Genomic DNA, 25,673 nt, shown 5'->3' with positions numbered 1-25,673 from the left:
TTTCATAATGATGAGTGTTCTTTATAATCGATCTATAATATCATACATCATAGCATTCGGTTTATACATAATTACAATTGTAAATCTGGTTCACCCTTAGGAGTGTAATTAGTAGTGGGTTCGTCGTGTGTCGCGAGCTGCCATACGGCGAGGCGAGAGTGTAAAACGTAGGCTCAGGCGCGTAGAAAAAAGTTCATCGTACTCTATTTTCGTTCCCGATTCTGTGTCCTGGCCATGTCGCTTAGAAAAATCGACGCGGAGACTACGTAAACAAGGTATACAACGTATGTACAACCGAAAGAAAGAATCAACGGCAGGTCGACGACGCCGCCGCGTTCGTTGAACATATTACTCGTTACTTCGACTCTATGAGAAGGAAGTCTTCGCGGCAGTGCCCGCTACTGGCCGCTGGTACAGTGTGTGTGTCTTGTAGGATTCCTAGGAAACAATAAATAAAATCTATCTATTCTCATTTATCTAGCGCGAGACGATGTCCGTCACGTTTATTCAGCCCTGCGCGGTCCAGAGTTTCCGATTTCGGTGCATGTTTGTCGAGTCCTATCCGACGTAGGACCGCGGAGGGTTAATGGTCGATGCTCGTCCTCTTCCTTAATCCTCTGTCAGCCTCGACGCGTTCACCGTTGATAGAAATCTCGAAAAAGCGTCACAGGAGCCGGCTGTGTTTGAGTATCGTTGATATCGGTACCGGTGTTTGGAGCACGCCACTTGGCAACGTCAAGTTTAAGTCGAAAGTAATTTTGAATTTCTTTTCCTTTACTGAAAAATAAATGCAAGTCGTCGAGGGTTCACCAAAATGGCGTGCCCAACAGTGAACGCGTCGACGCTCCTAGCTGCCGTTTAAGACCCAATGTCTCTCCTCGATTTTCCAGGCCCAGGTCGGTCCGCCATTACAAAACTATCGCGTGTGTCTCCGTGGGAGATTATCGTGTCGCGTCGATAGCTTAATTGATTAATTGCGCGATACATCGAAAGGTACTATGTTTATATATACAGCAGTAGCGAATGATTACTGATTAAATAGTGGCATATTTACTAAACGTTACGTTATCACAACGATGATAAAATCAGCGGCGAGATCGAAACCGTGTTCGATCCCCTGCTCGTTTCTCCCCACCGCCCACCCCTCCGTTCTTAGTTCACTCGATCTTTGATCGACGGTGGTGGGTACAACGGAATCAATTGGTCACAGGTCGACCAGCTCTCTGTTATTGGTGCTTCGTGACACGCGGACTGGAACGGGAACCTCCTCGATATACGCGGATGCACCGCGTCGACTAGGTGTCCTCGAATCACGTGACGTAGACATGTGACTCGACTACGAATCATGCTTTGGCGTCCTCGAGAATCCACCATCGTCACTTTGAATTTTTACACCGCGTTATTTTTATTTTTTTTTTTTTTTCGTTTCGCGTACTCTTTTCCTGTTCACGGAAAACGTTACCATCTTCGAGCCAAAGGAACATCGTCGGAATTCGGGGGCCAAGCGTTGCTGCGAAGTGAATGAATTTTTTTTCGACTCCAGCGCCGTGACTGAAGACTTCCGAATTGACTAGATTGTGAGCACCTTACGTTTTACGAAAATCAACTCGAGAACTGGGAAAGAATACGCCTGTGGTGAATGGTCCCAAAGGAAAGCAAAGAATTTGCTATCGAAAAGTCTTGGTAATTCGGATCCTTTTCATCTGAGATGTTTGGAGGTTGAAGGATAAGAAAATAAGAAGGAAAGGGTAAAATGAGTATTAATACAGTCGAATCTAGATAGGAGCTAGTTGTCGACGGGATTCATAGGATCAGGATAAGTTGGAACTTTCGTTGGGAACCACGGAATCGCACTGTTGTTGGCAATGCACCCGAAACCGGATCGTCCTGCTGTCACACGAAACGACAGGAACACGCGCGGCTAGATCCAATGGACGCGGTGCAGCGTTGGGAGGTGTCCCGTTCGATATTGCACGTTTGCATCGAACAACGGAGCCGGTGTTCAGCCGGAGTCGCGAGTTTCCGGTCTGCCACCGACCCTCTTTAATCGAGATCATTGGCGATCGGTCGAATCGTCAGAATTTTGGCATCACAGTAGGGGGTAATAGTCGCGGCCGCAGAAGGGGATCGGTCACGAGCCACTGGTCGACAGAACCGGTAGATCGCGGTGGGCCTGTGGGTCTCTCGAGTGAGCGTCTCTGACTGCCCTGGAACCGAAAACTCGATCGCAGCCAGGCACTGTACACCTGGCCTCTTCCTTTCGATCCTCCGAACCTGGCGAGGACAACGGCGACCCCGAACCAGAGGCGTGTCTGTTCCCTTGCTCCTGGGACATCCTGCTCAGATGGTTCAGATGCTGATGGGTCAGCCCGTTCAAGCCCGCCAGGTGGGAGGCGAACGAGGACAGTCCCGAGAACGTGGCTCCCAGGTGCGGTGGTAACAGCAAAGGATGCGGAGGCGGTATTCTTGCCGCGAGATCGACCGCTGACGGTAGTCCTGAGGTCAGAGGGTAAGCACCTAGAGCCCCGATGCCAGCGTCCGCGTATAATCTCGCGAGGAACTCGTTGTGCAGCAAAGGATTCATCTGGGAGTCGTCCACCCTGGGTGACAGGCTCGGCGGCAGACTCGAAGACAACGGTGGACTCGACGAGGTAGACAACAGCTTTCGATGGAGGTTCAGATTCGCCGAGTGCCTGTCGCGAGACCTCTTCGAGGGAAAGGCCGCGTTGCACCCGTCCACGCTGCACCGATGCATCAGCTTCAAGTGGACGTTCTGATAGTGTGTCTTGACCCCGAAGTGATTTTGAAACACTTTGCCACACGCGGTGCAACGACGAGGATTGTCACGGTCCAACGGCACCTCCTGGGTGCTGACGAATCCCCCGTTCTCGAATCGAGCATACGTTATCAGGCTATTGTCCGTATCCATGGCCGCTGTGGAGGGTGAGGCGCTGGATGAACGAGAGCCATGTGAGGAATTGTCCATGGTGGTCTCCTGGTGCGTCGTGAGGCTGACGGGGCTGGTAGAGCCGCGGCCAGACCTCGAAGCCACCCGCTGCATCCCGGTGTACTGCATCGCGCGACCCTGCGACAAGGACTCGAGTTGACGCAAAGTGTTGGTCGAGGAGTCGTGGGAGAGGTCGTCGGCTGTCGTCGGACGGCTATCGACCGAGCTCGGGGCACGGGAGGGATCATCGGGACGCTCACCTTCTTGATTACGCAGCGCGTCGTTCACCTCCTCATCCTCCTCCTCCAACTCGACCTCCTCCATTGGTTCCTCCTCCTCCTCCTCCTCCTCCTCATCCTGGTGTTCCTCTTCCTTTACTTTTTCCTCTGCCTCGGACTCCTTCTTCACGAACGCCCTCGTCGGCTCGTCCTCCCTCGTCGTCTCCTCGCAATCACTTTTCAGTCTCTCACCTTGATCCGAGGAGTTCAAATCCTTCGGGGCGATCGAGGGTGCTGGGAGGGCGGCCTCCGCGGAGCGAGCTTCCGCCGCGTCGTGGGACGTCTTTGGTTCGGGACTGATCTGTCTTTTAGGCGACTTGACGCTGCTCGCCCTCGAGCTCAGATCCCGCGGCTCGTCTTGAGGTAGATCCTCCCTGTTGTCCTGGGAGGAGACAGTGTCGCGTCGAGCTCCTCCGATCGATGCCGTTTCTCTGTTGCCGACTTCTGGCGAACGGGAACTCGAGTCTTGGTCGTTAAAACTGAGATTCTTGGGGGAGTTCGGCGTGGTTTTTCGCTCCTCCGCCTCCAGTCGCGACATCGACATGTCCTCTGGCTGACTCTGGAAGTCGTTCAGCGACGAAACGCCCGTGTTGTCTGTTATACAGCGTTGTTTGAGTCGCTCCTCGTCGTTGGACGAGTCCCCGTCGGTAGACGACGAGTGCATCTCGGTCAGAACGGCGCATCGAGTAGGATGTTGGGACTTTCTCTTTCGAACGCCTCTGCTGTGCATGGACGTCGAGTTCAACGAGTGTTGGCTCATGGAGAAGCTGTGCTGGTCGACCGTGCCCATCGAGTCGTTGTCTTCGTTGCTGTCCGGGTTGCTCACGAGATCCTCGTCCGCGGTGTCGCCGAAATATAACTTTGGTCGCTTCGCCAAACTGAAGTCTGCGGGTTGTTCGTCGTCTTCCTCCCCGGACCGCAGGGGCAGCCTCGATGGCAAGTTGCTCGCGTCGTCCTCCGCGACCACCACGATGCCACCGTCGTCGTCGTCGTCGTCTTCTTCGCCCTCTTGCGCTGCTGTCGAGGCCTGAGTGGAAGGGGACACCGTGTCGGCCGCGCTGCTGCTCGAGTAGGATCCTCTGTTTGTGACGGCGGTGCTTGAGGTTTCTGCGGCAGTCGTCATCGCCACGGTGGCGGTAGTCAGCACCGTCGTTGTCGAGAGGTTCGCGCTCGCACTCATGCGCTGCTGGAGCGTGTCTTCGTACGGTCTACCTTGGCTCTGGGTGGAGGACAGATCCAAATGCTTGAAGTCCAAAGCGCACAACGAGGCAGGCGATCGAAGGTCAGGCGGTGGAGTCAACAACGGGAACGAGCCGAAAGGTGAAATGTGATTCATCCCCGTGGCTGGGACGGGTAGGCCAACCTGGGGTGGCAAGACCAGGGCGTGCGCCATGGACGAGCGACCGTCGTGTGGCGAGATCTTTCGTCGGAGATGAGGCGAGTGAAGCTTAGGGTTAGGATTGGCGCTGTGTCTGTTTCGCGACCTCCTTGAACTGAACATCATGCTGCACCCTTTCACGGTGCACTGGTGCATCTCCCGCAGGTGCACCGCGCTGTAGTGTATTTTCAGAGCCCCCTTGTCGCAGAAGGTCTTCAAGCAGACGTTGCACTGCACCCTCTTCTTACCAGTGGTTGGATTGATGAAGGGTGTGCCGAGATTGGGAGGTATGTTGACCGATCCAGCCCACTGGCTACCCGGTCGTTTCCCAGGAGAATGAGGTTTTCTTCCAGGTATACCAGGAGGCCTGCCCAGAGGGGCAGCCTGAAGAGGTAGCGACGGGTGATGTCGATGCTCGGCGACGTGCTTGGATGCGGAATCGCGTCTGCTGAGGTTCAGGGCGCTGTCCGAGTTCTCGTCGTCCTCGTCGTCGTCCTCGGACTCGAACTCGCTGTTCTTCTCGCCTCCGCTGTGGACGTCCGAGGGAATCGTCATGCCCGCGACGCACATGGAGGGCTTCCCCATGGAAGGTGGTGGAAAGTGAGCAGGAAAACTCGGTGGCAGAGCGCCAGAGGACACCGCCACAGACAGAGGATGACCGAAATTGAGAGCGGAAGAGGAAACAGGCGCCACTGGTGGCATGTGATGCCTCTGCAGGTGATTGCTGCTCGAGTGATGAGGCGGACTGTGAGGGCTCTGGGGGTTCCTCATGGACTTTCTGCTCTGCAGCAGTTGCTCCGTGGACGGGGGCGGCGGTAGCGGTGGAAACGCAGGGAGACCCAGGGTACTCAGCTTCCTGAAGTCGAAGGGCTGCATGCTCTGAAGTCTGTTGAGCGGCGACACCGTCAGATGGGGATCCAGACTTCTAGGAGGCGAGTTCGCGCTACTCGTCAGCCCGACGGAGTTCCCTCCGGAGGACGTGGAGTAGTGCTTCTGGGCAGTTGGCGACATAGACGGATGCGAGACGGATGGCGGCGGCGGCGGCGGGGGCAGAGGCGGCGGAAGACCGCAGTGGAGGAGGTGCAACGAAGGCGGTAGGTGTGCTAGTGGCATCGTCGGCGGCGAAGGTCGTCTGCTTGGTGACATAGCATCCGTCCCCGGCGTCCCGGCGGCCAGCAGCAACTGCTGCACAAACGGACGCGTCTCGGCGAACCTGAGGAACTGCTGCAACACCAGCGGCTCCTCTTCAGGCGAACAGATGCTCCATCCGTCCAGCACCGGGCCGTTCTGCAAGTCCTGCGGACAAATCATGCGATCGCGTTAGTTCAAAGTGTAACGTGTAAATAATAACCTGTAAACAAAATCTCATGGGTCCATTTAAAAAAATGGCAGTGACCTTGATACAGTCTCAGCATCTGAACCAAAAAGTTTTGTGCACGACATCTTTACAAACTTCAAGCAGAATTCTATTTCCTATTAACATGGAAATTTCTCATACCATCGAAGGTAATTCCGATAACACGGTACACAGGTATTAATTATCGTTGTACACAAATCGATGTTTACCGTTCGATACTATGATTGTAAAAAATTCCCCTATGTAATTTTGTGTCAGGCGACTCTTTCCATTCAAATAAATGGGACAAAAGGTCAGAACGAATTGAACTCTCTTTGGCAAAGTCGAGGACGTGATTATCGGTGAGAGAAAAAAAAAACGTGGACAGCGAGAAAACCTAATGTGTCATGGTCTTCCGTCATTGAAACGTTACGTAAACAATCGGTTCACTGTGTTTTTATCAATATCCTGCGCGTTCATCGCGATTTCACATTCACGAGCAATCACTATGTCGCGGAATTACTGGATGATTGACAGCACAAAGTCAGAAACTATATTACCAACTGCAATTCTACGTTCGTTTACATTGCGTTATTCTATAATTATCCCGTATCGCCAGGAAGAAAAAAGTTGATACTACTGTTTCCTGGCGATTTTTTTGTCCTTAATCGCTATGAAAAAGCACGATCCAGCCCAGCTAGCGCGATCAGCGCACGATCGTTCCGCGTTCGGATAAAAATGCTTCTGTTATTCCACGTGGAAGGCCGTTTGCGTCACTTTGCGTACAATGTACGATTAACAGGAGCGGATCAATGAATAACGAAATTAATTCATTCCATCTAGTAACACGCGCAATCAGTTCTGCTTCAGTTGTCGCGACGAGCTAAGCGCCGCGAGCCTATGTTTACCAACTAACGTCAAATTCGATCGAGCCTAAGTCTCGTTCCTTTAATCGGTTACGATTAAAACCTGCTCGAACGGGAAATTAGGAGCAAGCCTAACACAAATGTTAGGTCTGATGGTTTTTGACAGTTAGCTGCGAAAAACGAGTAACAACATTTGTTAGATAACACTCACTCGTTGTAAGGTTGCAAAGGGTTGGCTACTTTATTGTATAAAGTAATTTTTAGGTGAATATATACTACTATTTTAAGTAGACTGGAGAATGTTACGAAACGTCCACTCCCTAATTACATTACAGTAATTAGAAAGTCGGATCGCGACGAACGAATCGATGTTACCCGGTCGATCCTCGATCGAGCCACTCGGTAGTAAGAACCGAAAATATTATCACGCCCTGTTAATCGATCGCTAAGAAGTGCTCTTGACTTTCGATGCTGCGTGGCAAAGAACAGGTGTATCGAAATCAAGAACGCGAAAGAGAAAATCGAGCGAACCGCGGAGCGACCTTAACTGAATTCAAGTATCGCTACACTTTAACTAACTAATTTCTGGGAAACAGCAAATTCGTATTAGAATTTTAATTATTTGAGAAAAAACAGAAGCAATATATTATTTTAAAAAATTAAGACACTTTCCCATTGTCGAGGTGTTAGCAATCTAAATAAGCGGAAGATTGACGTTTCTTGTCGATCGTGGAAGAAATCGGATAAGAATCTGAACGCGTTTCAGGATAGAAGAACCAAAAGAAAGGTTGCAGACTATTTCTTGCACTTGTTACGAGATGACACCTAGTTAGCTCCCGTTCCCGTTGATTCTCATCTAACTTCAATTTCCATGAAATTGATTCAGTTCTGACCTCTGCATAGTAAGAAAGGAGAGGTTCTCAAGTGTGACGGTCACTTTTTAACGGCCTTCTGCATAATAATAGGGCTTGGAATGCCGCAGCTAATAATATACGGCCTTCTACGTGGACAGATCATAATTTAGAAGACATCCAGTGTTAACATTGTTTAGTTAGTTATTCCATTAGTTTGGAATTGCTATACTTTATAGATTTATTTAAAAAAATTCCCAAACATCATCTTGTTTTTAAGACCTTACACTAGGCAGTCCCTTTAAATGCATTTTTTAACTATCCTGACCAAATTTGACTAGTTTTAGCGACGTTAACCCACAAAGACCTGTTCAATATTTCGGTCGCGGTCCAGTTTTTCGAGGGTTTACCGCTCGAACGTCACGTATCGACTGTCGGAGTCACGGGTTCTTCTAAAATCGGGGTGGCCGGCGTATATAGACCGGGCCGTAAGCTTGTCTCTCTCGCGGGTCTTGTATATTTACGCATACCGACGGGCTCGACGTAACGCAGGACGCCCAGCGCCGCGACGCTTTTCGCCCGCGTCCCGTGTATATTTCTTCAAGCACGCACACGCGGCCAGCGAACGACATACGGCTTGCGTGAACTCACGGCCGACGCCACTCCGAATCCGCACCAGCGCCGAAAGCGTTCGCGTTATTTTTCGCGCCCGAGCTGCTGACCGCAGCCACCGAAAACCGCTACAACAGTAACACGAGACAACCGCCATTTTCTTCTTTGTCGCGAGGACCCAGCCTCGTTTTCGTTTGCCTACCCTGAAGAACGGTGCACGGTCTTGTCGTTCGCTGTTCCGCGAAATCGAGCGTCTTCTTCAGCATCGCGGTTCCTTGGATATTGTTAGCTATGAAAGATTTATTTGTTTGTTTTTCAGCTACCGCCATAGACGGTAGGTGTAGGAATTACTTCTGTGACTTTAGATTCAGTCGTTTTTAACTCTAGTTTAGATTTTTCAGTGCTATGGAACTTGGGAGTGCTTTCTTTTCTCAGTGTGTTATTTTTCTTTAAATTGCATTCAACGCTAAAGTAATGTTTCATTTAAATCTTACATATATTTCAACTGACAACACTTTTGTTTCCACAGGCGCTTGTGACACCTTGTTAGACGCAAAAATAATAGAAAGTTCCGCCAGTAAATTGCACGAATTATAGGTACCACGAGAACCGATCGGTTCCTCGAATCTTTTTCTTCTAAGAAATTATGGGTAATTAATTTGTTGACCCCACCCCAGACGATGCTACAGTTGGCGAGGAAAGGTGGCCTGTAATTTCGTTGCGAGACTTAAACGGTGGATTACGGGACACGTCCCGGACACGAGGACGCTGACCCGGCTGAAAACTGAATTTTAAGCAACAGAATTTTAACACGGTTCCGTAAAGTGTCTCCATGGAACACTGTTAATAAATTGAGAGAACAGAAAGAGAAACAACACGAAAAACTCTCTGCTTTCGCTAGCGAAACCAACGCATTTCTCCTCGTAGGTAGGGATCATTTTTGCAACGAGTCTTCAACGTTTCGATAAGGCATATCCTGATAAAATTTGGCCGAAAATCTGGAAAACAAACGTTGGTACAGCATCCAAGATCAACAATTGTTTTCCGTAAAAGAATCCAGATACCGAAAATTCTCCAAACCCAGCGTCAGACTCGCCCAAAAATGCCAACCGCCATCGTCTCTTTCTGCGATTTGCAGTTACGTTCGCTAAATATAATACCGTTCGTCGAAACCTAGCGCCGTGACGCCTTGCGAACTCGTCGATCGTCGAACGGCTGCTATTATTCAACGAGCGAAAGTCGATGTTCTAATTGCGACGCGGACGCGCGATAATGAATTACCGAACAAGGGAATTACAGTTAGGGAGTTCGACTAGATTCGTATTATAAGTCATTGGAAAACGATTCCTAAACTTTAGGTAAGCAGAGAATTAATTTCTAATTATAACGCAAAATGTTATGGTGTCCAAAAAATATCGCAGCCTGTTACGAATAAATTCTCAAAGTGAATTTTGTTTTGTTGAGAAGAGTATATCGATGGATAGCGTAGATCGAGCTTTACCCGTTGAAAATTATGGCAATGACGACGCAAGAGCTAGCGTGACACTCCTGGAGGCCACGATTTAACAGTTTTTTACTTCGTCACGCTTCAAATTGACCGCAAAGAAACTCTCGTATCGCATTCCTCGATCTTTTCTTCTGTTCTCTGTCGTCATTCGTTTTGCCTCGACTGCTTCCTCTTTACTTAATGGCAATTAATGGGAAAAGCACTCTGATCCATGTCCGTTACAACAGCAACGCAAACAATTTAATGAAACAGTTTCCAATCGATGTATCAATCTGTATGCGAGTAATCAGAATTTCTGTAAACGAGTACGAAGAAAAGAAGAAGTCTGGGTCGTTGCAATTAAACCTTGGACTATTTCGATAGTCGAATATTTTATAAATTTTCAAGGGCTTGAATAATCGTAATAATAAAATCTCCTTTTGATACTTTACGAAGAACCGAAGCGAAAGTTACAGTTAAGGACTGAATTGGCACCGTCGTAAGATTCAGGAACGACACTTGTCTCTGGGAAAATTCGAGTCGCAATTGATAAAAACCATCCGTTCCCTCGAACTCTCCACTTTCACCTTTAAACGTTTGCGACTAGGAAAAGAGACACTTTTTTTACCAGGTAGGTTCCAGTGACTCCAAAAACGCAGGAATTCTGCGTTTCTTCTTCGACTCGCGATCCTTCCTCGTTGTTTTCCCACGCGGATTTTCCTCGCCAGGCATAGCGTTCGTCTCATGACTAATCATCGCGCGTGTGCGTGACCAGAAGAGGCCCCCAGAGCGAAAAGGTGTTCCGCGAAACGACTAAACTGTTCGTCGTTACGCGAAAGGGAACGCCAGGACCTAAACGGTCGTGTCTGAGAACGTGGAGCCACCGTGTGCACCGTGGGACTCGAATTTCATTCCGCACGCGAACGTACAGATTCTACAAATCTGTAGCGTTCAAGGTAGAGGAACTATCTTGGTCTGTTGGGTAGAATACACGAGCGAAGTTCGTGCGAATAGTTCGGGAAGAATTCGAGGCGAAGAATGTCTGCTAGGATCGGTTATACTTCACAAATGTGATCTGTACGATGGGTAAAGTTTTGTATAATAGTTTGAAGGCAAGCTTGAAGGGAATTCATTTTGTTGAATCGATGAATTGTATCGTTTTTGTTTTTCAGGCTCATTGAATTAATTATGTTTCTTTATATAAATACAGCTATATTATTTAAATCGTTGCACGAGTGCACAATGGCCGCAGGCATGAATGGCGCGTACTTTAAAAAACTGGTGCAAGCGGACGTCCTTGCGGTGTGTCCAAAAATAACACCGGGAAGAAGACAAAGTACAAATGGACAGTTGGAAATTTAACGAATGCGAAACCAAGCATGCGAAATTCGCTCGAAGGCAATTGGTAATGATCGAAACCGTGAGCTCACACGAATCGGAGTGCCAACGGTAACAGACGAATTAGCCAACTCACGCGTACGCGAGAGCGTTCATTAAATTGCCGTGTAATCGGTAGTATCTTTCTGCACGCCAGAATGTCTCTTTTTGCGCGCAGTCTGCTGCTTCCTCGGGGCGATGATCAATTTCTTGCCACTACCGCGAGGTCTCCAGGCCTTTTCGAGGATCTAATGTCCTTTAAGTTGGCCGATGAACTCGAATATCTCGTATCCCGTTCATCCTCCGTGAAATCCTCCGGTTTTCATTAGCTCGAATGACGAATGGAAGGCATGAAAATAACATGAACGCTGACGGCAATTAAATAAGATTATCTACCGATATGACGTTTAACTGGAACAGATATTGATTTCAGCAACGGGTCGTAAAACGGAGCAATAACCGTAACCTCGTTTTGATTTCGTTTGATTTATCGGAGCAACTGTTTCGTAATAGATAGAAATTTTATACTTCATTTACAAGGCCTTGCCTAACGAATGTCCGAGTTTTTGTGCGTTATAACTAGAGTTGGAAAAATCACTGAAGCTATTTCGCGACGTTAGGATCGACCGAAGAGTTCCATGAGTTTTTCGTTTACGCATAGGCGCGAGTAGGGTTGTATACTGATGAATTATAATGACACCAAGAAGAATCGAATGCAAACACGAAAAGTTGACTACGTCAAGCTGACAACCCCGCTGTCAGCGAGACCGTTCATGCGCCATTTGCTGTCTCTTAAATCGCCTGAGGTGCGGTTAGTTGTTGTGTATTTTATTCTATAGTCATCGCGAGTTGAACTCCTCTTCCTGGACATTCCTTCGAGTCAAGGAGAAATACTCAGGCTCGAAGAACCCCAAATCGATTATGCAATGCATTAGAATTTGATATTTTTTACTGCACACATTTACAACATTTTTACATTCTTTCTGTCTTGGTAAATCAACACTTGCTAATGGTCCCAAGTTCACTCGGTCATTCGCATAACAGCGTAACAAGTGATTTCCTCCAGATACGCGGGACTTTCAAAAGTACCGTTTCTCTTTAACTTTTCCAATTAAATTTTCATAAAGTTTCATTTCGCGATCATCTCTGGCAATAAATCAATCACCTTCAACAACGTAAAATATGGATCGGCGCGAACCAAGCTGCTCCTCTTCCCTTTTTTTCCTTTCTTTATCCATCCTGCAAATTAACGGCACGTTCCGCTTCCTTTCCCTACCGTGGACGTCGATCGCGCACGGCAATCCGGCGCGTAAACAAAAGAAAGGAAACCGTCCGACTAGGATGGTTGCTAATTTAAACAAAAAATAAATCATACGAGCTCGGTGAGAATCGGAACGATGCGAATCGCGTTTAACCCGTTTCAAGTGGTTCAGACCGTGCCCCCTCTGGGTCTTCTCACGGAAAAATCAGCCACGCTAATGAAATCGTCGAAACAATTACTATTATCACAGCTAAGAAGTGGGGCTAGGACCATTCGAATAATTTAGCACTGGAATGCTAGGATTAAGTATCGAAAATAATTAAAAATTTCTTTGTACCATTGTTGTTGTTTGTTTCAAGACTGTTAAATATTGGCCTTCCCAGTTTCCATTTTGACAGTGTCAATCCTAAATTCTCCTAATGCAAATTAGAAGGATGATTCTCACGCGTCCTTCTGAATTAAGGTGTTTGCGTCTAGAAACAACAATACTCAAGAATAACAATTTTGACAGCGAAACGGGGACGTCGGGACGGAGGAAAACGAAACGCGCGAATCACAGTTCTAGCAACGCCCGGCATGATTACGCGTTGCGCAATGAAATCAACGTCGCTGACGCCTCCAAGTAGTGCAACGTATTCCCATGCTACCAGAGAACTAATTTTCCATCTGAAAAATGAGTTCCCCTGATGACGATCGAAGAAACCGCGCCGACTAGTCGCTAATCCACTAATCGAAACGTTCTTCTCACGGTAGTAATCGAATTAATAATTTTGTAACGACAACAGTAATGATTCCAAGTCTAAACATGAATTCATCGTAGAATAGCTTTTTACTTTAGTGCCCCTCTTCACAAATGCGTGGTGTATAGAAATTAATGGTCGATAGTGGAGTCACCTGTTAAATTAAAAATTTTTTAATCCATTAATTTATAATTTATAATATTTTGAGATATTTACAACGAGATGTGTCTTTCTACGATGGCGAAGAACCACTGCGCTATACTGTACGCTTGCAACGTGCCTAACGCAATCTACACCAGCTAGCTGAGCTAGCTGGCGAACGTTTTCTTGGTTCCAGTGGCTGGTGCCATCTGTCGGCTCGATCACCTACTATCCGAGCCGCGGGATTTCCCTTCGAAAGGTGAGACAAGCGATCGCGACGGCAATGCCATCCGTGACTGGACACCGCATACGATTTCACGGCCGGTGCTCGGCGCGTCTTATTCGTGTGTAGAAATCGTGAAGATCTCGCGTGGATATCCGCCTCTAAATTGGATTGCAGCTACCTGCAGTCTCTCTTTCTCCCCCCCTCCTTTGATTGTTTCTGTCGCTGCGTTTCTCCTTCTCCCTGGAGCTCATTTTTTCCTTTGGTTTTGGATATTCTCATATCTACTTCTTTGTATTATATAATACCGTCGTTGCACGGCTATGTAAATGCTTACACGTGGGATAAACGTGTTAAATAATAAAGGCATTATTGCCTGAAATTAGAGACCCGTTATTCGTTTGAAAAGAGAGCTACACGATTTGTTATGTGAAATTACGTGGGGCAACAAAAACGAGGCTCGACTAAAAGAATGTTCCCAATCTAACATCAACAGAATTTACCAAATGAATTTAGATTCAAAGCCCTATTTTCGAGTCTATCGTTATCAATAGTAGAACGTACACTCTGTATTTCAACGTGTTTAGTAAATGAAAACGCTCGACACTTGTCGCATTGAGATCGATTTACATAAAATTGGAATATTTCACAGGTGATTTCAACGCCTGTCGTTGGAACTGGGAAACTAATAGATACTATAGACACGTTCTGCACTGAGTTTATGTATTCCTGTCAACAAGGGCAACACAGCATAATTATTCAAAGTAGCAGTAATTTGTATTCTAATATTTCTAATGCTTGAAAATGTACGTCAACGATATACTATGGAGTTAACCTGGTTTCAACGCGACTCTCGTGTGACAAGTTACAGATAATGCTACAGTGTATTCTTTTTTATTGCAATCGCAGGTAATTGAGTCGAATCGAGTTGAATCACTAACGTTCAAGTTCAGTCATTAATGTTGAATCCTTCTGTAATAAACGAAAGACTACATCGCCAATACACTTGCTTTGGAAACGTTTTGTAATTGCGTCGATTCAGGAGATTTCAATTCCTGTTCTTGCAATTACTGATCGATGCAATATCCTCTTTTACTATAATTAATTTTAATACAGGTGGAAAGTGAAACTTAATTGGACCGTTTATACGATGAAATTTAACGGATAAATATAATTTCATAATTTTTAGCGAGATGTCTCAGCTGCATCGCAGACTTGATCGCGTTCTAAACTAAAAAGGGGTTATTTAATTGAAGAATTTATCCAATTCTACTGAAATTTAAAAATGCTATTAGGTCGAAACTGTTGGATTCTCAGCTAAGATGGCAGATACACCGTCATCTGTTAGCCATCGAATGAGAAAATGTTTTCAATACCGTGAGTTCACAAGTCTGTTATTTTGAACCTGGTTCGTTTCACGTCCAAACTATTTGCGTAGGCACCATTTTTTCGCTGTTACGCGTTCTTGAATGGCTTCACGATGACTACGATTACGATGTCTATAACCTTGCATTGTGACAGGCAACACTGCTTTCTTCTCGATGGATCTTTCATTCGATTTATGTTTCCAAGTAACGGGACATCGGCTAACGAATGTCTAAACAACACCTCGGGTATCTTAATCGCTTCCACCATAACTCTCTTTCTTCAATTCTATCATTTTCTGACGATCGCACTTCCAAGACTTATATTTTATACGTTGATCTTTTTGCGATACTTGGAATACCACAAGTAACTATCACCTCAGGTTGGAGTCAAAATAAATTTTCAATTAGTTTTCAAAACAAATTCCCTCTAAATTATACTCCAAGTACAACAAAATTAAGAACCTTCCAATTGAGCTCAGAAAGTCTAGGAATCACTGTTTGACACAATCTTCGTCCTTAACAGTCCAAAGAAATCAACTTAAAATCGCCTCTACTTAACTTTCAGACGAGACAAAGCCACAAAGAGTCGCTACAGCCAGTCTTCTTATAACCAACCAGCGTTTCGTGCGGATAATGCCACAGAAATTCGGTATACTACAGCTAGAGCCTCAATCCACGAAACTGACCGATGAAAAAAGCAAGTCTGGGTCGATATTGGTAAGATCGAAAGTGGCAACGGTAAGTAGACGCGAGGCGGAGAGCGGAAACAGGCAAAGATGGTAGCCTGGAGCCGATCGACCTGTCATTACTCCACCTCGATGGAAGAAGCATGATCCAAAACCGTAAATTACGGAGCATCCTGGAGGAGAGACGCGTATACGCGAGGGGATGGAGGAAACGAGTCAGCCAAATGATGGGAGGGGAAGTGAGGCGAGGAGACGAAAGGATGGGCAAATTTCTAGTCGAATAGATAACAACCGACACAAAACAAAAGAAACAACAATGGAATTAAGAAAGGAAAAATGGACTAAAACTTCTAATTCGAATCTTCATTCTACAAATAACAGACGTTTCCTTCTCTATTTGAAATTTGTGGAAAGAATCGTGCCCATCTCTGTTAGGAATAAGCGAGGAAGAGAATTGGAGCGTCGAAGGGTCGATCACTCGAGTGGAAACGTAAATGGATCGGGCGATCGGCTCGAGGAAAATTAAAACTCCGACGGGTGGCATTTACATCGACTACCGATACGTCCAGAGGGGGCAGAGACAGAAGCAGACACGAGAAACGAAAGGGAAAAGAATGAAGGAGGCCCAGAAATTGAAAAAATTACGGGGTGCTCCGAGGCCAGGCCAGGGTCGAGTCCTGAGAGACTTGGCATTCGTGCTGCCGCGTACCTATCGTTAATCATGCGTCTCCGATGCTCGCAGAGTCGTCTGAGAACTCATTGGATGACGGAGCGCCGAGTTTGCTGATGGTTGGCGAACGTTGGGTCATTGTTCCGTTGTACAAAGAGTACACAGCGAAAGGAACATCGTTCTGCGAGCGTAGAACACGATTGTGTGAACCAGATTCAGTTTAAGACTGTGGAAGGATTGAAGATCGAAGATATCGTTCTGTGAGCGGTGTTAGGATACGATTTTTTGATATTTTTCAAAGAAAAGATAGATTCACAATGAAAAGATTCACAAAGGATAGATTCATAAGCGAATAGGATCGTGATGGTAGTACTCCTACTTGTGAAATGTTTTTAGAGGCCATCAATTTCGCAAACACGGTCGTGAAACCTTCGGTGAGAGCGACTGGTTTCATTGGTCGACCGAAAGGTGTACCGTTTGCCGGTGTATCGGTGTCGCGTTGTCTCCAACGTCTGCCAAAAATCGCCACGCCTCCTTGTTCCGTCGAGAAACACGTTTCATATGTAAATCGAACTCGTGGTCGGCGTTCGGGAAAGGAAGTCTCTGTAGCGCGATTCACGGGGACGATTTCGTGGCGGGTAGCCCGGGGCGACTCGGAATTATTATTAGTCCGCGATAATGGCAGCGTTAAACGCACGGAACGGCCCGATCAAACTCACATTGCTCATCTTTCCAACGACGAAGAACGCTTGTGCGCGCTCGCAATGCCTCGCGGTGATCGCGAGCAGAGTAGCGTCGTCGCGGTATGGAAAAATTACCTGGCCCGATACCCATCGATAATGGTCGGTTCTGGTACGAGTTTGTCCTGCTTTTACGTCCGGACTCGGGGACAACAGGACCAGGAGGCAGTGGTGGGTCTAGCGTTAACGGGGCCTCGAGCTCAAGATTCGAGCTTCAGCGGCTAGAAAGTTTAGGGACTCCAAATTTAAATAGGGAGTACATAGTTGCTCCTTAACTGACTCGAGTACGTTTGAAATACTTTAAACTACAGATCCTAAATGATTTTCTGCTTTGAGATTTTGACCTTTTAGGAATTCAATCCTCTTTTATTAAGGAAGATGAATGAAATTTTCCTTCGAATCAAAGCTATAAATTTAAAAAAATCAACAAGTAAGAAGCCCGAGGTCTCAAATCTTCATTAGCTTCATGGTATACCCGTCCCTGCCATGAGGTATTAAAGATCTATCCGAGAGGATCAGGCTGAATTTAGTGGGGGCCGATTCGGTGGCCGATCGCGCCGATCGATAACAATCCAATGGATTTTTTATTAATGTACTAATGCGTAATGCCAGTGTTTAATACCATCCATGGGTAATCACAGTATTTCCCCGTGCCTGTAACAGATTAAATCTTCGGGTTCTTGTTGTTCAGGCGAACTTGAAATTACGACGGACTGCATAAACCATGCACGCTTGAGTATTTGCGCGGGAAAGCAACCTCGCAATCTTTCTTTTGTTCGCGATTTTGGTTTCTTTGTTTGGAGTTGAAAATGGAGGTTTGAATTGATAATAACGAAGGGAAAACTTCAGTCTAGAAAATTATCGCTGCAGGAGTGTTCAGTATTTATTCTTATTTGTATAAGATTAGAAATACTTGAGACTGTGGATCTATATCTACCTATACAACAGTCTCCTACGTTTCAGTACACAATTATTAGAAATCTAACGTTCTTCCTGCCAATGAAAAAATTTCAAAACTCCATCCAACACCGATCGAGACACGCCATCCGCGCAAACGAGCTTCCGCCCGGCTAGAGTGACGCTCGACGTCGCGATCGCGCGCAACTCGCGACCATTCGCTGAAAACCCGCCTCCTTCGTCCTTTGTTCCTCGATGGAATATGCGAGGGGCCGTCGACGATATCGTCGCTTTCGTTTTCCATTCGAATCGACGTTCACGGATAAATTCGTCACGGTTGCCCGCGGCCCTTTCACGTCTAACGCGCTAGGGAGAAAAATCGCAAGCGCGTCGATGAATAGTCGCGCTAATAAGAAATGGGCAAAAAACCTATCGTACCATTACGGCTGTCAACGGACGTCGAGATAAAACACCTGACGTTCTCGACCAGAGATATCATCGAGTGGTTCTCCCCACCTGGACGCGCAATTTATTTAACTTTCAGATCGGTGTGATTCACTTAACCATAGATGCAATCTTAACCATGGAAATTCACGGTGATAAAATTATTTTTCTACTTGGTCTCGCGTCGACACTTTTATCTACACAGGAAGCTCGCCCATCATTGTGGCGAACGCTGTTCTGGAAGGGTTTGTTGCGGAAACGTTGCCCTCGGCATCCCTCCGCGAAACGGAGCTCTGAATATTCGAAACAGCGACTCGAGCTTCCGCGCGCGTCAAACGATTCCCGACGAAACCGTCGAAGAATCGAGGCTGGGGCTTCGACAAAGGGCTATCGACATCACTCGAAAGTCTACCCATCCACCGTCTCTGTTTCCTCCGGGGCCGGAGCGATTCGCGACGCGCTCTCTGGCGCAGAATTCGCTCGTAAATCTGGCGCGGCCGCGACGCAGAAGGCGGTTTCACGTTCTAAAGCGTTCCGTCGAGGCATCCCGCAGTAAACTGCAACGCTTCTGGCTCCCAGCGAAACCCTACCGGATTCCACGGGGCCTCTACCGTCAGCTTGTCGTGCGAAATTGGCTTCCACTACGCGAAACGTACTCGATACGGACCGACGTCGCGATATGATTTACCGTTTCCACGTCCGCGACCTCCCTTCGTTTCTGCAGCGAGATACCGCGATACCCTGCTCCCCATCCTGGTCCCTCATACCTTGGGCCCTGGAACGGACTCGATTTCAATGACGAAAAAATCCCCAAGATGGACGTGCCACAATTTTTCATTGAATAACTCGGGAAAAAATTAAAATGAATTCTTGTAAAGAAGCTTTGTTCTGCTTCCTTACTGATATATGAAGAGGACGTTTTGTTTTCATGTTCAGATATTTAGAATAGTTGAAAGATAGAAACTGCACCGCTCCTTAAAAATATAGCCTGTCGAATATTGTGTTGAATGTATAAGATTTGAAAGCAATAAGGTAGGATGATATAGTATTCGATATAATTGGGATTTTAGAAACTTGACGAACGAATTACTTTTTCCATGTACTTATTTCACGTAGAATATAACAGTGCAAAGACTTTTGGCAATGGTAGACACGCGGAGATGTATGAGGAACTCGTGCACCGCGAAGAATCATTGTCCACGCATTGAAATCACCAGAATAAGCAATGCGCGACTGACGAGACGATTGGACTATTACCGTGAATGCAGGCGAATGTTAATTTTTATAATTGTTTTCCCATTTTTATTGTTTCTCTATCCAGCTATCGGATATTTTCGAAGGCAAGCTTAATAAGAGATTTCCACTGCGACGAAAATTGCTCGCATTGGATGACACAGATTTACTTTGTACTAATGTTCGGTTTCACATTAATGAGTCCGAGTCTTGAATAGACACACTGTCATCTTGATTGATTGCATTCCTCGATTCTCTAGAATTCGTCGCACTTTCTCCTGTTCCGCCACTTGTTATAATTCTTCGTCGGTCTCTGTTCGTTTTCCATACAACTATTCAATTTTATAGAACGTTGCATCTTCATTAGGGGCCCCGATTCAGTCGAAAAATCCGCGAACTCATCACGATTCGAATTCACTTCATCCCGTTTCACTTCAATGTTCGGTTTCGCGTTAACGACTCGAGTTACTCGTCACACTGTAAATTTGATTGATCGTGTTTGCCTGCAAACTTCCCGATTTCATTTTGCATGCTACGTTCTAGATATTCCTAGGACTCTTCAAGTCCGTTTCTATGTGTTTTCTATCTTGGACACCTCGTATTTCCGCGTCAGCGACCTTCGTAACAGATTAAATAAGGAATTAGTTGTAGTCAATTGATATAATTAGTTAATCTTTCGTTTGACAAAAATATTATTACCTCAATAACCCTAAACTCGATGAATTATAACGATGGAATGCAGAATTGGCACCTCCAGTTTCAGAAATATTAGGATAGTCGCTCCAGAACACTGTAGGGGATTAAACCGCCGATATTTGTTAGTATACCAAAGTCAGACGTCGATTGCAGCCCGTTAATAGCGAAACGATGCATTTAGAAGAACATAAACGTATGTCGTGTTTACACTCGTGTAAAGCTTCTTCCTGTTTCGAAATTGCAAGCTATTCGCACTTTCACACTAGTCCTGTGGGAGGAAGAGACTGCCATGGCTTTTTGAATCAAACCTCCAATTTAATGGCTCTGATGATAATAAACTTTTTCTCCAGGACTCGATAATTTCTTCGAGAAGACATTTTGACAATCTAAGTACACAGAAAACAGGTTTACGGTCTCCTTGACATTTACCTAGACCCACGCGACGGACTTGCAATTTCAAGAGGAATTATTCTTCGCGACTGATTCAGACGTCCGTTCTATCGTTCAGCTGGACAACGAAGAAGAACTATTGGAAGCAAGAGCAATCTTTGATGGGTTTAATTGTACACGATGCCAAATAAATATCTGTCAAAGTTTAAAGCATGTATAATCAACGATCTTCTTGAAGGATATAGAACACATACGTTATTTAGAATCATAGAAATTGTATCATAAAAATAACCACCTAATATGTTTATATAGCGTTCCAAAAGATTGTCAAACAATAATCCTTCAGACCACCCATGTGTCTGTCACGTCTGATTAAATGCCCCCGATTAGTTATTTTAGAGAATTCGCTGCGTTTATTTACCTGTCCGGCCAGAACGAGGAGCAAACGAAAGAACCTTCGACGGAACGGTCGATTATGCTAAATCCGTCATTTAATGTAACCAACGCGACCAATCCGAACGTCCACTTGTCCGTCGCCAAGTTTAGCTAGAATTCCTCCGCACAATGGGAGCTGGTAACTCGAGACCAGAAGACAGCAGACGGATTCATTAGGCTAATAAAATAGAGGACTATGATACAAGAAACAATCGCTCTTAAAATTGAAGGTTTCTCAGGGAATGAAATGAAATTACCACAGTGGTATTTAAAGAGATACATTCTTTCGTACTACTGAAATACTTATTCGAAAGCGTTCTAAGCTGGAAATGACTAAAAATGGAGATGATTGGTGTTCGTACCGATTGCGCCCCTGCAAGATGCATTACGGCAGCGAAGGTAGATCGCTTGGCAAGGCGATCCCGCAGTGAAAGTGCCGAATGTAACTTCGGTTTCGCGTGTTAAGCTTGTATAAATATCCATTGACTTTCTCGTTTGGACGGTAACATCGGCATTATTAGCGCATCCAGCGAATTTCTACAACACTGTCTGGACTCTGGCAGAAACACCTCGAGCTAATACACCATGACAGGGATTAAAAAGCGTTACCGTGCCCCTTTAATTTTCCCTACACGCGTTCCACGAGTCCACACCGATCGAATCCGTATAAGCTACTTGGGCTTGGCTTTCGAGACACACGCTTTGACGAAGGAGAAGGTTACTGAATTATTTGTTGTACGGAAGCGTAGCTTGCGATGTCCCAGAAAACAGTTGCGCCAGTTGCAATACTCTGTCATACCAATTATGAAATAGTCGTTACATATAGACCGTTCTATAAGTATCCGTAGCCTTCTTATCTATCAAAGAAATTTGTCTAAATTAATAGGCTTCGAATACTTACTGCATCGACTGTACAGGGTAGACTGTATATGCCTTGGATGTAATGTTAGTTAAGGTACTTCGTATCTACGCAAAAGGGTCGACGTCGAAACAAGGTATAATTATAATACTTCAACTGTAGTTCGTCTCTTACGCACTTTCACAGTTATTTGTACGTTACATTATAGATTTTTATTTTCTTGATTTCCGAGATAAATTAAAGATAATATATACGATCTATTCTCTCGTTAGTTAGGATCTAAGAACGTGAGTTTTTCCTTGGACAAGTCCGAGCCCACCCCGGAACTGTCGATTAGGGGTGTACATATCACAAATTTCGATTCGCAACGAAACGGACATAAATTCTGGGAAAATGATCGCCCTCCAGGCGTCGTAATCACCCATTATCGTGATTTCAAGTACGAGATGCCCTCGGGGTGGCTCCGACTCGCAGAAAAAAGGTCCAACGGGAAATAGAGGGCGGCCCGCCTTGGCATTCCAGAAACGTTCCGCCGGTTTTAAGTAATCGTACGCGTTTCGCACGACCTACGACACCGAGGGACTATTACAGTCTTGCGTAGGTGTAACCTGAATAGTATAGATAGCGCCTAGCGGTAATAAATAGAATAATAAATGACGAATAAAAACACCATTCCTCGCGTTAATTCTATTACACTTTTACTCAAGTAAGTCTCCATTTATTTAATGACAAATTCGATCAAATATTTAAATATTCATTTATCCTTGAACGTGCAAACCTAGAAACTAGAAACATCGTGTAAAATTCTGCGACGTCAAAAACTAGAACCGTGGAAACAGCCATCGTCTAATCTCTCATGGAAATCATTGATTGCAATTGAGCTGTCAGGAGTAAAGTTCAACTGTCAGTGGAACTGCTGGCATTTTTTCGCGCCTCGTGTTTGAGAAATGTCTATCTTCGTGCAGGGGGATTTAAAGTTGCTAGAACGCCATCGCTCGCGTTACTTTCGTTCACGTTTCGCGAGTCTTTAATCCGGATTATGAATTTCACGCGCTGGTTTGATTTAATTCCAGAGTCACCTAACCAGAGAATCGCGTGCACGCGCGCAAATCACCGAGGAGACAGTGCTCGACCGCCAAAGAAGAAGAAAAAGCCACAGACACCGCTTATTTGTCACGTTAACTCCAACGATAGGGTTTGTCGGACTATGTAGACTATGTTTGACGAATACAATTTAATTAACTTTATTGGTTATCGCTAAACTTCGAATTTCATGTGACAAATATATGATAAACATAAACAAAATGTACATGAATCTACGCAAAACGAAGTATCAATATCATTACGTTAATTAACAGAATATATTCTACATTCATCACGTGTATTTTTTGTATGTTTTTCATATGGATGCCATAAATGCATAAAATCCGCTGTCTATCTTTAGCAAATTTGTGGATAAAATCTAGTCTGTAAGAATCTGTAAGAATCAACGCAATACGATTGTTTGCGTTTCTCTCTACGATAATTTCAGATCGTTTGATCCACAGGCTGCGAGAGATCAAGACGATTTTGATGTAATCGCGAACTTTCACTTCAAATGGAAATCTTGCATTCTCATTATCCAATTACATCAACTCGTATCAACAGAGTTTGAGTAACCTTCGCGCGGCGAACGCTGAGGTGACAATTACCAAACATTCGAAGGAAACGCAATATCTCAGCTACATTAACTTGTGTCAATAGTCGGCTCCTCGCGACCCACGATAACCAGAACGCCGATTCTCATGAAACCTGTTTACTACAAGTTTACCCAGTCTTGTTAGTGGCGACTTTGCACGCCTTCCGCAAACGGCGATAGATCCAGAGGATCTATCTTTGATACGCGAGAGTTAATTGAGCTCTACGCGTTCGTTATTTGATAACTAGCGTCAGGACTTTGATGTCCCGCAAACGAACCTTCAAATGACAAAGCAGCAGTGGTTACCGGATTAAATCTCGAGACTAGATAACCCAACATTTCAGCTATGTTTATTCTTACGAATGGTTAGTTCCCCGCGACCCGAGGTGACCAGAACAATTTTACGAAGCCTGTCCGTAAACTCGACCCCTCTACCAAACGAACTCGATGTACCTCGATCGTCTGCGTGCTTCGATCCCGTTCGCGGTCAAAGATCAAGACGATTTCGGGTTGGAGCGGTTGCGGCGCGAAACTCTGCTCGTCCGATTATAATTCCTCGGCGTCGTGGCGAGGCACGCGGACAGGGCAGCGTGCGTGCGCGCAACCATCGGCCAGAAACCGGTTTTCCATACGTTTTAATTTCACGCTGACATCGGCGCAGTTCAGTTTACACGGATGCTGGCCATTTTCCAGCGCGGCTCGCGAGATTAACGTCCAACCGTATTCGTCTTTTCGCGGTTCCGCGGAATTTACGCGGCGACACCTTTCCCAGGAACTCGCGACGCGACCTCTTCCTCTTCCTCCGTGTCCTTCGGCACTCCCACGACGTTTTCGATCTTAATCATCCGCGCGATCGGCCCCAGGGCTAATTGAGCTCTCGTCCAGGCGGCGGCTCTCCTCGCGCGACACTCTTTCTTCCTTTTCGCGGTGCACCGCACCGGTCTCGATCGCGGCTGATCGACGAGGATTAATTATTTTCCGCGCACTCGCCTCGGGCACCGAGCGTTAATTAGCGCCAGATTGATTTCTGGTATCGACCAGTCACCGTGAGAATCTGCGTGGCTTTTCCAACGGTTACTGTTGTTTACGAGGGTGACACTTCGTCACTGTCCACGATTTCGATCGCGAGGACACGCACTGGGTAAACTGGCGACGATATAGGGTCCACCAGGTGTAAATTTGAAGCCATTGGCAGTGCATCGCGCACTATTGGAATTTTCGTGTCACAAGATTCCTGGTAACTGATCGGGGGCAGTGGTCACTGTGCTTTTGAAAAATGGGCAGCCTGTGATAAATTTTCTTTGGTCAATCTTTCTAGAGATTAGATTCTCTTCTGGATCTTCTGTTCGATTCACTTGCAGCACTGTGGTTGGTAACTAGATGCTCCTAGACAGGTGTCCATTTGTGCACAGTGATAACACAAGTGACTCCGTTTGCATGACAGGTTTCCAAACCCAATCAGGAACTTGAGCCTCGTGTCGCAAGGATTCACAAACTTTTCAAGATATTTTCAGCACCATTATAGCATTTGTTAGGGTCTATTTGGGTAGATTATTTCTTGAAACAGCCAAGTATTGGCATTTTTCTTCTCCTTATTCATTTGACGCACAGGCCCACATGTTTTCCAAAAGATGTCAGTCACCAATTGTCACAGAAAATCTTTACGTTTTCCATCTGACAGATCACTACTTACTCGAACAAAGGTGTCCCACTGAATTTCACATTCCCAAAAATGTCCATTGGCGCCCGATTCAACAAACACAAAGTTCCTTACCACGATCCATGAAGCCACTGCACATGTCAAACCTCGCAATACTCATTTTCTGCGATCCTCTTTCCAGTATCTTCTAATCCACTAGAACCACACGTTTACTCAAGTTTTCCAATGCTGCTGCTTGTATCTTCCGTCTGGTCGTCACCACTCGAACCAAACAGAAATCATTTTTTTTCCAACGAGGTCCATGGCACCACAGAGTCGAGTTCTGCAATCTGCTCTTCTCTATCCTCCGCTGGAGGACATTGCGCCGGATGCGCTCGACGAAATTCCCATTCCGATTTCCATGTGATCGCGCCAGCACTCCG

At 46.0% G+C, this 25,673-nt stretch overlaps 1 protein-coding gene across 1 annotated transcript in view; it reads right to left on the bottom strand.

Annotated features, from left to right (window-relative positions):
• The window catches only part of LOC128875161 (uncharacterized), a 216,135-nt gene continuing 190,462 nt past the window's right edge, over positions 1-25,673 (bottom strand). The window contains exon 5 of the mRNA XM_054120535.1: positions 1-5,899. Coding sequence (XP_053976510.1) covers positions 2,132-5,899 — 3,768 coding nt within the window. The 3' untranslated portion in view covers positions 1-2,131. The remainder of the gene's footprint in view (positions 5,900-25,673) is intronic.

Source organism: Hylaeus volcanicus, chromosome 4, assembly GCF_026283585.1.
Source record: "Hylaeus volcanicus isolate JK05 chromosome 4, UHH_iyHylVolc1.0_haploid, whole genome shotgun sequence".
Taxonomy (NCBI): domain Eukaryota; kingdom Metazoa; phylum Arthropoda; class Insecta; order Hymenoptera; family Colletidae; genus Hylaeus; species Hylaeus volcanicus.
Note: the sequence above shows the minus strand (reverse complement) of the source record. Positions and strands in the feature narration are given on the sequence as shown.